Source organism: Kogia breviceps, chromosome 3 (assembly GCF_026419965.1).
Source record: "Kogia breviceps isolate mKogBre1 chromosome 3, mKogBre1 haplotype 1, whole genome shotgun sequence".
Classification (NCBI taxonomy): Eukaryota; Metazoa; Chordata; class Mammalia; order Artiodactyla; family Physeteridae; genus Kogia; species Kogia breviceps.
Genome location: NC_081312.1, coordinates 138,836,002 through 138,850,680, shown reverse-complemented (window position 1 = coordinate 138,850,680; position 14,679 = coordinate 138,836,002). Strand labels below are relative to the sequence as shown.

Genomic DNA, 14,679 nt, shown 5'->3' with positions numbered 1-14,679 from the left:
ATGACATCCTTTGCTTGGGGGTGTGGGCTGGAGAACAGTGTGGAGCAGTTCTCAGTGAAAGACCTGAAGCACCAGGTGATGAACTAAGACACGTGATGGGTGACAGCAATGCAGGAGTTTACCTGGATCCTGTCACTGGTAGCAGGTACCTGTGCTGTCTGCAGACTCTGACAGGCTTGTCACAGGGTGCCTGGGACACTACAAGTTGGCTTGAAGACCCTTTTCTAAGAGGCCTAGTGCAGAGACTTAATCCCCTTGGGTGCTGTTCTTTGGGCAGATGTTTACTACGTGTTACTTGCTACGTGTTAGGTGATGTATAATACGTATGTGTTAGATGTCATAGTCCTTGTTTGCATGTGGTCTAAATGTGGTTAAATGGTTTTCAGTGTCTTTTATTTGGTGAGAAATAGGATAAGCTTCGGGGGCCAACATATCTGGATTTCAAATCCCAGCTCTGCCTTTTGCTGGCAAATAACTTCATTTGTTTCCTCATCTAAACAACAAGGTTGGTAATGAATACCTCCGGAGTAGTTGTAGAGATTATATGAGATAATATGCCTGACATAGTCAGTGTTCCAAAAAAAAAAAAAAAAAAAAAAATTAGAAAGTAACAGTCCCAGAGCCTGGTGTTAATGAATCGCATGAGTACAAGACATTTGCTCTGTGACCTCACCCCTCATCCCACTGAACCCCCTTCTACACTCATTCTGTACCTCCAGAGCTTCCCCCACCACCTCTCCCCCACTCACCCCTCCCCCACTCGGTGCCCTCCTCCATCCCCCTTGAAGGGGAATCTCCAGTGTCTGCCTCTAACACTCCAGCAAATATGCCAGCCTGTCCATTGTTGGGCAGTTCTAATTATTAACTGGTTTTTTCCCCTCTACTGAAGTTGAGATCTGCCCCCTGTAGCCTTCTCCCATTTTCCAAACTCCTGTGATGTCTGTGCCTGCTTTACCGGGCTTTGTAGTTGAAGCACTATGAAAAAGAAATAAGGCTCCCTTGGAAGTAGACTTCAGACACGTTTCCAAAAAAGAACAGAGTCTGATTTCTCTCCTTTGCTGCTCTGTGAGGAGCAGTAACAAGGATCCCCTCCAGATTCTAAAATAATGACCTCATTGTTGAGCCTGCTGACTCCACTTGCCAGATTGCTTTTGGTTGGTTACGGCTGCCTTAATTGAGAGCCTACTGTGTCTTTTGGGGTCTGGAGCTAGTGTGCTCAGGCAGTCCATGTGTGGGATTAGGCCTCAGTGGTGTGTTCCAGATGAGGTTTGCCATTGGAGTTAGAGGACACGGCTCTGGGTAAGGCTTGGAGTCATTGGAGGAGGCCTCACAGCCTCTGAGCTGACCCTTTAAGGATCTGTAAAAACTTAAACATGTGGAGTGAAGGAGAAGCAGGCCTTCTAAAGAATTCCTCACCACGAGTAGATGGGAAGGTGGTTCACTTCTGGGACAGCCAAGAGCAAGGATGTGGTTTTGTAGGTCTTGATGCTCTGGTGTGGAGAAAGTGTCCTTTACGTTTTCCAAGGAGTTTCAGAGAACTGTTTTGGTGATTTACTTCTGCCACCCCCAGAATTGGCTTCTGATACCTTCCTAAGGCTGCATGGGAGAGCAGATACTTGGCAAGCCGCTCTCACGTCTCCCCACAAATGTGTACTTTGTTTAATAGGAATGTACAGAGTTGCTAACATTTTCGTGCCACCAATAGTCACCTCATTCTAAGTGAGATTTACAGAAATGCACACCTTAAATTTTACCTTTCTTATAAATGAGTACATATTTGTGTGAGATGCTCTCTCTGGAGGGTTATGTACAGGAGATGTCACTTTTCAGGCTTCCATCAAAATAAAGCAATCTGCACAGTTAGTGTTTTACCTTCTCTGTGCCATGAAATCAGCCATTAACCTAAATTACCAGTTCATTCCATCACATCCCTCAGAGAGAGAGCTTTGCATCCTGACACGTTTGCCTCAGGATAACCATCCGTGATCACATATTTCACATCTCATCAGATGTTGTATTTGGGAGGACTCTTCTTGATTCCTGTGGCTTTTAAATTCTGCCGGCTGAGCCAGTTCCCATGGCTCACGTAGCTTCTTCTTGGAATTCTTCTCTTTTCTTTAATCACTCAAAAGAGTTATCATTTACCATCTCTCACTGGCTTCCTTACCTTCTCATGTACCAAAGTAAAGATGAATTTCTTGGGCCTTTTGGAAGGGTCCTCTCCCCCTGAGGTGGGTCAGGGGCAGCCACAGCCATTGCATGGGTGGACCTGGCGCCTGGGCAATGGGGTTCTGACACTACCTGGCATTAGGTCAGATTCCCCAGGTAAGACCACAGGCCCCTGCTAGACTGCCCTCGATTCAGACACCAGCCATAAACTCCAGGCTTCGTAGACCACTCTCAGTCTGATCAACTGGCTACATTCAGGGGTTCTCACTGCCCCTTAGGTTCAGTAATTTGCTAGAACAACTCAGCTCAGGAAATTGCTCTACTTACAATTACACTTTTATTATAAAAGGTACAACCAGCCAAAAGAAGAGACCCAGAGGGTGAGGCCTGGGAGGGTTCCAAACTTGCAATTTCCATGTCCTCAGGATGTGTCACTGTCCCAGATTACTGCTCTGCATCACCCACCAGGGGTGCTCACTCCAGCTTCCTGTCCAGAGCTTTTATTGGGATTTCATTATGTAGGCTTGATTGACTGAGTTCAGTCCTATGGCCGACGATTCCATCTCCAGCCCCCTCATCTCCCCAGAGGTCTGTGGTCAGGATGATGTTAATGTTGTTCAAAGCCCCAACCCTCTAATCACATGGTTGGTCTTTCCAGCGCGGCCAGCCCCCAACCTTAATCTACCTACCGGTCCCCACGAGACCTTGTTAGCGTAAACTACTGTGTGGTCCGAGGGGCCCACCACGAGTAACAAACACTCATGTGATCACTTGGGAAATGCCAAGGGGTTAAAGGCTCCCAGGAACCTGGAACAAAGATCGACCAAATGCCTTACTTTTCAACAGTGGGTGAGGTTCCAGGGCCAGGGCTCATCTTGTAGCAAGCTACCAGGAGTTGGAAGACACATACAAGCTAGGCTGTGGAGGGACTCCAAGGAGCAAACTTGGGAACTGTGAACTGGCTACAAGTTCATAGGCAAGCGTGGAGCCTCCAATGGCTGACATTGGAGGTGTCAGGATGCCTGAGCCTCTGAGAGAGCTGGGGCCAGGCTGATGCTGAGATGCTAAGTGAGGGGGCACCCAGCCAACATTAGGAGAAGTAGCTGGTCCTGAGGCCCCTTGCTTTTGCCACATGGTACCTGGTTGCTTTACCTCATTTAAAAGTACCCTGTTTGGGGCAGACAGGCTGAAACCTCCCTCTTGTAGATGGCACATTCCCTACATTAAGGTTTATTTGTTCAGTAGTCCTTGTAAATCTGACCTGATCTGGCTGTAGCCTCATTTTCCTTTTGACCAGTGGTGTAGGCTCAGCAGATGGCCAGCTGGTCGGCGGCAATTGTCCTCCACCAGGCCTATTAGCTCTAAGTGCTTGAGTTCTCATTTTCAGATTGCAGCTGTCAGAGGGGTCCCCGCAGGGGATATCACCCAATTCCCACCTTCCAGGGGGCTGTGAGGATTTTAAGAGATGTACATCTCTTAAAGAGCAGACAGCGCAGTGCCGGGCACAGACGGGTCCCTCAGAAATGTCAGCAGCTATCCTTGTACGGCTGCTGTTCTGTGGTTTGATGTTTATTGTTAATCCTGGTTCCCTATCTGTCAACTAGGATGAAGCACTGTCTATAAAGTACTCAAATACCCAGCCCAAGATATAAGAACCTAGACGTTGACACTGGTATGAAAGTCCCACTGAGCCCTCAGGTTGGTTTTCATTTTAGCCCTTGGCATCTTGCCAGCACTTGCAGGCATGCTGTCCGGTTTTCCTGGTCGAGTCAGAGGAGCTAGAGCATGTCATCTCAGCCCCAGTGAGCCCAGCCCATGGCTCAGGGGCAGGGGGAGGGCCGTCTGACTCCCCCATGCCACTTCTTTGCCCTCAGCTCTGCCACCCATGCTCTCTCGAAGCCTAAAAACAGATGGCTGAGGGCTTCCCTGGTGGCGCAGTGGCTGCGAGTCCGCCTGCCAATGCAGGGGACACGGGTTCGTGCCCCGGTGTGGGAAGGTCCCACATGCCTCGGAGCGGCTGGGCCCGTGAGCCATGGCCGCCGAGCCTGCGCGTCCGGAGCCTGTGCTCCACAACGGGAGAGGTCACAACAGTGAGAGGCCCGCGTACCGCAAGAAAAAAAAAAAAAAAAAAACCACAGATGGCTCCATTTATTTCTAAGTAAGCCTCTCCAGAGGAGAGGTTTGCACCAATGTCCCATGAAGGTCATCCTTGTAAAAATATCTCCGAAAATAAAAAATGAGTCTCGTTCGGTACCTTAAACCCACCTTCCCGAGGGAAGCAGAGTTAAATTGCTTGCAGGGAGCACGCAGCCTGGTTGGAGAGATGGGGCTGGGGTTGGCTGAGAGAGATGGAAGGGGGCGCAAGCTGTGGGCCAGGCACTGTACCAGTCCCCTTGACATACGGCGTTTCACTCATCTTCGCAATGCACGTTCCTTCTCGCCTCTGGACCTCGGTACGGGCTGTGCCCTCTGCCTGGAAATCTCTTCCTTTTCCCCCCTCCTCACCCTGCTAGAGTCTGGCTTCTTCCTCCAGGGCCTAGAAGCCTCTGAGAAGTCTTCTCTGATGCCAAGGCTGGATTAGGAGCCCTTTTTAGGTGCTGTCCCACTTAGCTGTTGCTACAAACAAGCCATCCTAAAACTTAGTGACTTCAAGCACCACCATTTTTGTATTCTCTTGGCAGATGTGCAGATCCACTGAACCCAGGGAGGCAGTCCTCACTCAGGGTCCCTCCTGCCATTGTAGCCAGATGGCAGCTGGGGTTTGAACAACCTGAGGCTCAGGCACTCCCAGGTCTGATGCCTGAGTGGAAATCACCCAGACCTTTGGGGTCCAGAACACCCCTTTCTACTTCTGTGTGGTCTCTCCGTGCAGGCTGCCTGGCACACAGCGTCAAGATAGCCAGCCTTCCCACACAGAGGCTTAGGACTTCAAAGGCACATGTCCTAAGGGAGAGCCAGGCAGAAGCTGTATCATTTTGCATTACCTAGCCTCAGAAATCAGGCAGCCTCACTTGCCCCCCATTCTTTTCTTTGAGGCCATTGCCTTCTGATGACTCTCTGATTCCAGAGTTGCATCTCAGGACTGTAAGAGTCCAGAGGAACATTGATGAGGATGTAGTCATCCATGGAGGGCTTCTGCTAGGAGTGGTATTGAGGCTAACCCTTGAAAAGAGGGGAGGATGGAGGGGGCAAACAGAACCAGTCTCTGCAGGCAGAGTGTGAGAGCGAAGAGCTGTGAGGGGGCAGCCAGAGCTCTGTACCGGGGTGGGGTCGGGGGTGGGGGGATTGCCTAGAGAGGACGGCGCCTCCCCACCCCATGGAGGGCCTAAGAAATAGAGAAGGTGGACACTGGCCTGTTGATGAAGAGTGAAAGGGATCCTTGTTCCTCAAGGCTGTCACTGTTACCTTCTAAAGTCACTTTAGTAGTGATGGTCAGTAGTTCACATTTGCGTCCTGGCACAGTTGCCTTGAGAATAACCATAATTACTATATTTCACATCTCGTCAGTTGTTGGTCTGGAAGGACTCTTCTTGATTCCTGTGGCTTTTCAATTCCAAAGGCTGAGCCAGTTCCTATGGCTCACGTAGCCTCTTCTTGGAATTCTTCTCTTTTATTTAATCATTCAGAAGAGTTATCATTTACCATTTCTCACTGGCTTCCTTACCTTCTCATCTACCAAAGTAAAGGTGCAATTCCTTGGGCCTTTTAGAGGGGTCATCTTCCTCTGAAGAGCATCAGGGCAGCCGTGGCCACTGCACGGGGGCATCCAGTACCGGATGCAATGCACTTCTGACACAAAATACCCTGCATTATTTCACATTTCCCAGGTAAGGACACGGTCCCCTACTAGACTGCTCTTATTATAAACGGTAAGATGCCTACAACCATATCATCTCATCAGAATTCCACTGCATAGCATTGTTATAATTATTCCCATTTTGCTTAGGAACCCACGCCCAGGACCACTTAGCTACTTAGCAGTGGAGACAGAATTCGACCCCAGCTTTTTCTGACCCCAGGACCTACACTCTTTGCTCCTTCATCTTGCTATCACTCAGGGTGTTTTTTAGAGAGCCTGGCACCACTGTTCTTTCATCCTTTCATTCACTCATTTGCCAGGGCCTGCTCTGGGCTCCATACATGTTGTTAAAGCATCTATCCGAGGACCGTCTAGGGGAACTCACGAGCACTCAGGCTTTGCCTGCAGAGTGTCTGTCCCTGGAGAACTTTCATCATTCGTCCCTCCAAACTCATGTAAATGTAATTTGTGACATAGTTCCAAAACCCATGTAGCCTTCTGCAGATTTCTGCCTCCTGTATGTATCTCTGTTTCCATAATCCAGTTGTATTTATAGAAAGGGAATTATAGTGTATTGGGCAACTTTGAAGAGAAGTGCATTTGTTGTGAACACGTGTTTTTCTTTATATAGTTTTTTTTTCTATTAAATCCATCAACTTGTTTATTAGGGAATCTGAGGCATTCTCTTTCTACCACCCTGAACATAGTAACGTAAAATTAGTCACATCATAAGACGCTGGTTGAAATTGCAGGGGTTTTTTTCCTTTTGTTTGCAAAAAGAGATCTTTTTCTTTTTGTCTTTCTGATTTTGCAAACAAATGTACAAACATAATAAAGAAAAGGAAAAAATAGAGAATACATTTGTTGTGCTCCATAATGGGGATGTAGTTTTATATTCTGCTTTTTAAGGTTATCTGTAAAAGAAGTGAAGTGATTCTTAAGAGATTGAGCACCGTTGTCTTCTGCTTATGGAAACATCTTACAGTTATCTTCTCCCCCCTGTCCCCCACCTCAGGCACAGCACACCCACGATGCCATCACGGAGGCCGCCCAGCTCATGAAGGAGGCCGTGGACGACATCATGGTGACACTGAATGAAGCTGCCAGTGAAGTGGGGTTGGTGGGAGGCATGGTCGATGCCATCGCAGAAGCCATGAGCAAGGTGGGCCTGGGCCCCCAGATGCTCTCCTGCACTCCTTGGCCCCATTTCCTCCAAGGTTTCCCTCTAACTTGGTCCCAGGGGCTTTTCTTGAAGGAGCTGTCAGAGGAGCCCTCTAATCCGGGCTGACACTAGCAAGCCTCCTCTTTTCTTGAGGTGTCTGTTTATCATATGTCCAGCATATTCTTCATTCTTTCTTATTCATTCATTACTTTTGTAAGCCAGTCGCACCCTTCCTTCCACATTTACACGGGGGAAAAAGAGATGGAGAAGGCATCCTTGGTCCCCTCACTTATAAAATGGAAGTAATTATTTACCTCCCCTGTATACCTCTAGGGTTGTCGTGGGGAGCAAACTCCAAAATGAAATAACAAAGTGATTCCCAAGTGCTGGTCTTCAGAATGGCTCCTTTGGAATCCTTGGGAGCATTTTAGAATGCACATTCCTAGGCCCTACCCCCGCCCTGATCACTTGGAATCTCTGTGGCGTGAAGCCTAGTAATTTAAAAATCTCCCCATGGTTCTGGTATCTAGCCAGGTGCAGGGACCACTGAAATGGTTAAGTGTAAAAGCCCTCAGAGACCAGTTGTAGACAATAGACATAGATGACAGGGGTATCATTTCTCCTCCAGTGACCCATCAGTTGAGTTGGGTTGGTAGGGAAGGATGACTGGACAGTATCTCCTGCTCTTTTGAAGGATCCCCAAGGAATCCTTCACTGATCTTGTCAGTTTGATGCTCATTAGAATTAACAACTACTCGTCAATGTCTAATTGCCATCCTCTGATAGCATAGCTAAGAACTGTAGACTTCGTCTGTGTTTGGAAATGTCCATTGTCAGATTGTGAATACACTAATGTGATTTTTCAGGATAATAAGTGGTCTTTAATTGCTAATTTAGAGAAGATTGGTTGGTTCTATCTCCACGAAGAGATGATAGCCTGAAACTATAATTAGGATAATTCCCATTAAACATTATGCAAACATTATCAGACTGATAATGTCCCAGGCTAGTCTGGGATGCTGGGGATCCCTTAGAGACCCCAGGCTCGCCTTGTCAAAGCACTCCAGTAATTTCTGCTGTGGGCTTCTCATGCTTCAAATTTGGACGGTTCGGCAGAACACGAGTAAATTGCCCTCTTCCTCAAGGCCCTTGGATAAGTCTCAGTGGGTTTGTTTGGTTTTCAGGACATGGGAACACCAGAGCTTTGAAATTAAGCCATGTATCTATCAAGGTTATTAAATAATGGAGCTCAAGGTTTCTCAGTACAAATGAGAACTTCAAATGATAATCTTTTTCTGCTTAGGAGGTATTTTTCACAATCACTCTAATGATAGGGAAGAGTTCCATAAATCCCTGGAAGATGGAAGTCTTTTTTTGATAGCCTTTTAGCCTTGCATATTGCACTGAATCTTTAATAAGGAAAGTGGCTCTTGTACTGTCTGATTTCAGGGGTGTAACATCTGCTCTCTCAGCCCAGGACATGTCTGATTCTTTTGGAAGGGCTGGGAAATAGGTCTGGTGTTACCTGATAGCAATAATGAGGAGCCACTAACAACATGAGCCCCAGAGGCCAGGAGCAAAGGGGTTTTTCCCCTCGGTTCTGCAAAGTAGATAATGGGGTTTCACTGATACCCCTAAACTCCTGTCTACCCTGACCTGACACCCTGGGTACTGCATGATGCCTCTTCCCCATTGTCTCCTTTCTAAGCCCACCCCGGCCTGCCCATCACTGGAGATTTTGTATTAAGTGATATCTCAGGTCCTTTGAGCCCCCAAGCAGCAACGCATTGTAAGTATGTCATTTTCTATCTGAGGTTTGGTTATTTGGTTAAAACACTGATATACTCTTAGAATCATTGTCTAAAGTTCCAAAAGGCAGTGACTGGCAGAAAAACTTCAAGTGTACCCAAAGCTGATTCTAAGTTCAGTGCAATTCTTGCCACTTTTGGAGCTTCTGCTCTGGAGTGTTTCCTTGAAATTCTCTCTCTGTATCTAAGCACCAGAAGGTTTGGGAATTTGTAGGTTACCATGAACTAATCAGCTTTCTGGATAACCTTGGGCAAATCAAGTTTTCTAAATCGTCCCCCCCCCCCCTTCACTGAGGTTAGTCTCAATCTTTGGGATTTTATGACTAAGTCCCTTTTCTTTGTTTGTTTGTGTGTGTGTTGGGGGGGGGGGTGTTTTTTCTTTTTGGCCAAAGAAGGTAATTAAAGAAAGAAAACAAAAACCCTGATATCTACATCAGTAGTATTTCATAAAATAAAGGACATGTTAACACCAAAAATAAAAAGTAGGAAGGCTATAATCTCAGAATAAAGGAAAGTTCTTTCAACTAAGTAAATCTGAAATCCTAAAAAAAAAGTCACTACTTTGTTCTTACTCCTCTCATTGTCTTCACACTGGAAGGTTCATCACGGTGACCAGTGGCCACTGTGTTCTAAGCTGCCCTCTAGTCCAACATCCTGGCATGTTTGCAGTTACACCACATCTCATATGAAGGCTCCCAGCACATGGCCCGACCCTTACAAGATGCCCAATTAATTTATACTGAGTGTATGAGTCCACAGCTCAGTCCTCACTTGACCAGCGGGCCCCCAAAGTGTGATGGAGATATTTGGCAGTGTCTAACTCCCTGATAGAAACATAAAAAAATCTACCCTGGGGCTTCCCTGGTGGCGCAGTGGTTGTGAGTCCGCCTGCCGATGCAGGGGACACGAGTTCGTGCCCCTGTCCGGGAAGATCCCACATGCCGCAGAGCGGCTGGGCCCGTGAGCCATGGCTGCTGAGCCTGTGCTCCACAACGGGAGAGGCCACATCAGTGAGAGGCCCGCGTACCGCAAAATTACCCTGGAGGTTGTATTGTGGATTGTTGGTTTGGTAGAGATTACATCCTGGCCTGTGCAACCACGTTATATACTAGGCTACAGTGATTCATTCATTCAACTCGCACTGTAGCTTGGATTTACTCACGACAGGTAGCTCTTACTGACCACTCCACCTAATCTTTTCCTAATTGCCCTCTGGTCCCTAATGTCTTCCCAGACTACAGACCATCTGGCAGAGAGCTGCCGGGGAGATCTTCTCAGACAGAGCATTGCCTCCTGCAGATCCCACCATTTTCTTCATGATTGCAAGGTTCCTCATCAAACAGATCCAGCCTGATTCCCACCCCTTCAGCAGCCCCCTCGTACTCACTGCACTCACTCTTCCTGTGGTCATTTCTGTTCACCTTGTCTCCTCACCTAGCATATCGTTCAGCAACCAGTGGTGACAGTCACAACGGTGGTGGTGAGGATGGGTGGCCTTTTTCTTCATCATACTCATCATTGACATTATCATCTTCATTTTCATGGTTATCCTCTCCTCTCCCTTCATGTAGATGAGGTATCGTCTCAGTCGATCTTTACTACAACCTTCTGATGCTTGGACGTTTCCAGTGAAGGTCCTGAGAACCAGTTTGAGCCTCAAGCTGGGTATTTAACTCACAAGTCCTGGAACCAGGTCTTAAATTCAAGACTTCTGAGCCAATAAATCCCCAGCCCTTCAAGGGACTGTTCCCACTTCTCCACCTGTCCCGCTCCACACTGACCTCACCCTTCTCTCAATTCCTGTGGTACTAGAGTCAGATGAACAAGTCATTCCTGATGTTTCCAATTCCTTCTCTTCCCCAGCTTAGGTCAGAAGTGAGTGTTCCAGGGTAGAGACATCCATGGGCTATACCGTTCTTAGGGAAGCCCTTCATGATGGAGGTTCTGCGGCCTCCCCGAGCTCTTTGTCTGCCATTCTGACCTCCCTGCACGTTCTGGCTCACACCCACCTCCACGTGCTTGAGCGCTATTCCCTCTCCTTGGGACTCCTTCCCCACCTTTTGTGTGTGGCACACTGCTTACCTGGTAAGACTTGGCTGAAACATCATTCCTCTGGACAGCCCTGCCACTCCCCTCAGACACACTGGGGGTCCTCTCCTTGCCTGTGTGCCCCCAGTACCTTATGTGCACCTCTAATGAGGTCCTTATCACAGAAGTTGGGGGGTCCTGTTGACTCTGGACCCAAGAAACTCTGAAGGCCTCTCCATTTTCCCAAGTTCCTGATTCTAAAAAATAAAGCCCCCACTTGAACAGGCCTCTGATGACCTTTGGGTTCTCTTCCTCTCCCCTGTAGCTGGATGAAGGCACTCCTCCAGAACCAAAGGGGACGTTTGTTGACTATCAGACAACAGTGGTTAAATACTCCAAAGCCATTGCGGTAACAGCTCAGGAAATGGTAAGAAGAAAATGGGCTCACCCTGCACCCTACTGTTGGTTGCCCTTTTATCCACCATACCACTGAGTCTTCAAATCTGGGGTCTGTACTGGAGAGAGATTAGTTCTCTGTGTTTCTCGTTCCTCCTGGGCCTCAGCTTTGTCCTGATCTGTGGTCTTTCTGGCTGCCTGTGGTCTAGAAGCCGCAGGCTGCTGGACTTCTCATCTCACGAAAAAGCTCCAAAAGGGAATTAAAAATGACTGAGAGTTGGGCATGAGGACAGGGGAGCAAAGGAAAGAGAGAAAATTAGAATCAAGGAGGAAATGAGAAGGAAATTGTGAGTTATAGAGAAAGAAAAAAAATCCTATTTATCTCACAGAGGACTTGAAATGTTTTTATGGATTAAAGTTACAGCACAAGAGAAGACATTTGGGGACAGAACCAAGACTGTCTAATGGAATCAAGTTATAATACTTGGACAGTGCTGAACAGTACGATATAGCCAGTCTTTCAGGCAAAATGAAACAGTGGTTATATAAAAAAATTTTTCTCCTGACAACAGAAGGCGTGTAACTTTTGGAGGTGACTTTTTTGTGTGTGTTAAAATGTAATGCAATCAGAATTGTATTCTATGGATGTTTAGATATAAATTGAGAGACAGTGAATGCTATCTTGATAGGTTAAAAAGTTGTACAAAAAAAGAAAAATGTTGTCCTCAAAGAGTTAATATAAGTACCTAGTAAGAAAGTTCTTAACTTCTGAAAGCTCAGCTGTCACAGGATAAAATTGAAAGATGCCTCTTTGATGCTACCACCGAAGCCTGAGTTGGAGGGACCAGACTGTTCCACTGCGTGGTTCCTGCCCCACCAGGCCAGGCACCTCTCTGGATGGTTTTGTCATGTAGTCATGTGTCCACTAGAGGTTGAGCTTGGACCACAAAGCCTTCCCTGGCAGCTCCTGCTGCACATTCTTAGAAACTCTGCGGTTGTGCCAGATTCACTGTTGTTGAGAAGGGCTTGGGCTGGGGAGGGGGGAAGGAACAGTGCCCATCTCAGCGACTGGGAGAAGGCTGGAGTTGGCCTCGGGCTGGCCCGGCTCAGGAGAGCTCAGGGGCGTCCCAGCTAGCCCGGCAGCCCGACGGTACTGATTTCTCCAAGCAGGGAGCACAGTGCAGCAGGGTTGAAAATGTCTCCAGTGGCCTCAGGGGTTTCTGGAATATCTCCTGGGCCAGGTTCTCAGCCGGCCTGTCTTGACTCTGGGTGTCCATGCACTTGAGGAGCCCAGCCTGGGGCTGCGTTGCCGCTCCTGGGATGGCTGGCCAGGGCCCGGAGGGGGTGAGTGTTCTCCCCACCGCACTGGGCGCCCACCCCGCCCCGCCCCGCCCCGCCCCAGGTTGTCGTAGCAGGGTCGCATGGGGCAGCTGTTAGCATAGCCTCAGCGCGAAAGCCTGTGACATTTCCTGGTAAACATTGCCTTAGGCGGGCCCACATTCCCACCCTTAATGGATGCGGAGTCTTTTAACAGGTTTTTTTTGTTTTTCTGTAAGTCCTTTAAAATCAAGGACTTTAGATGCTACAAAGAGAGAGGGAAGTATCGTCATGCAGAGCAAGAGAACAGTTGGAGCAGAGGGAAACCTTGGACCCGAGAGGGACATGGATACCTTTCTGGGTGGTGGGTTACAACTGCCCCTGTGAGTTCTAAGAGGTATTTTTGTCAGAGGAGCAAAAACTAGACATGAGGGTATTCGCTAGGTAGGGTAAGTGGAGGTAAGGTTTTCTGTCACATAGGAGGAAAATACAGAATATCTTGAGAGTAAAAAGGCAGAACTCTTGACCATTTAGGCTACAGTATTTTCACTGAATCTGTGGCTGAAACGTCATTCTTTGGCACAATGTTATTACACAGCTGAATTCTGTGAGTTTCTTCCACCAAAACGTTGGGCTTACCCATCACTTCAGTCACGATTTCCTGATGATCCTGTCCTTGTGCCCTCTCTCGGCGGTGTGGGACCTGCTCCCGAGTCCCCAGAGACCCGGTCAGCCCGGGAGCAACGTGTGACCAGGGCTGCACCCTGCGCGGGGCTGGGCCCCCTTGTGGTTTCTCTGGGGGGCTCCCCTGGTAACCCCACGGGGCAGGGCTGGTGGAGGCTGCTGCTCTCACCTCCCAGAGAGTGGACCCCGAGGCCCGGCCTCCACGCTGCACGGCCTGAACCTGAGCATGTTGCCTTGACCTGGCCGGGAGCCGCTGGCCTGTCCTGCGGGCTGCAGCATGGGCTTCGCTTGAACTGCCCTCTCCAACGTCCAGCCCCACATGCAAGCCACAAGCTTAAAAGTGAATGAGACCCTTTGGCTCCCAGTGGTATTAACACATGGTTCTCATGCTTTTCTCTGTGTGTCCCTGTGTGTTTGTGTCTTGCTTGTTTTCTTTTTCCAGATGACTAAGTCGGTTACTAACCCGGAGGAATTGGGAGGACTGGCTTCACAAATGACCAGTGACTATGGGCACCTGGCTCTCCAGGGCCAGATGGCAGCAGCCACGGCGGAACCGGAGGAGGTCTGCCACCTTAAGTCCCTGTCTTAAGAAGCAAACACACACTGGTGCCTGCTCCCGGGGGGGACTCTTCTCTGTAGCTTAGCTCCACTCCGGAAGACCCCAGCCCAGTAGCCAGAGGCAGGCGTAGTTCCCTCTCCTCTTGCTGCCAACCCCCCAGGTTCACACCCAGCAGCCCCATCCCGTGCTCCCGGCTCTCTGCCCTTCCTGAGGCCACCTGGCACAGATCTGGGGCCATCTGGGGAGGTGGGCTTTCAGGACTCTGTTGACAGTGTTCTGCTGGGTCTCCCATCCCCCAGCCCCATCGCCTGATGCCAAGGGTGGAACATACACTGCCATCCTCCTCTTGCTTCCTACTCCTGCTTTGCAGTCCCCCTCGATGATTTGTGTGTTTTCCAAAGGCTGACAGAAGTATTAGAAGAGCCAAGTATGGGATTCAGCTGCCCCTCCCTTGAGAAGGGGCTGTGTAGCCAGCCTGCTTTCAGGAAACACAGTCTTGCCCAAATATTGTTGGCAGCCTCTTAAGAACAGGCCCAGATCCCTTTCCCCATATCCCCATCCCCATACCCCTTGTGGACTCCTTGTCCTTACCTACCTGCCTTCCCTGAACTCACTTTCCTTAATGGCCAACACAGACTCGCCTCAGAATGCCTGCCCCCGTAGGAGTCTTAAAATGGCAAAAGTTTGACTCCAGAGGCCACTTACTAAGAGGTCCCATATCTAATACCTCTGAGAAATCGAGTGGTCCATTGGCAAG

General features: G+C 48.7%; 1 protein-coding gene across 7 annotated transcripts in view; it reads left to right on the top strand.

The window, feature by feature from the left end:
- Nucleotides 1-14,679, top strand: part of TLN2 (talin 2) — a 463,505-nt gene that overhangs the window by 390,636 nt on the left and 58,190 nt on the right. For 5 of the 7 annotated variants that reach the window (XM_059058563.2, XM_067029738.1, XM_067029734.1 and 2 more), the window contains 3 exons: nt 6,984-7,130; nt 11,292-11,393; nt 13,806-13,925. In XM_059058563.2, the coding sequence (XP_058914546.1) occupies nt 6,984-7,130; nt 11,292-11,393; nt 13,806-13,925 (369 nt within the window). The remainder of the gene's footprint in view (nt 1-6,983; nt 7,131-11,291; nt 11,394-13,805; nt 13,926-14,679) is intronic. The other 2 variants (XM_067029739.1, XM_067029737.1) reach the window with 1 other exon arrangement.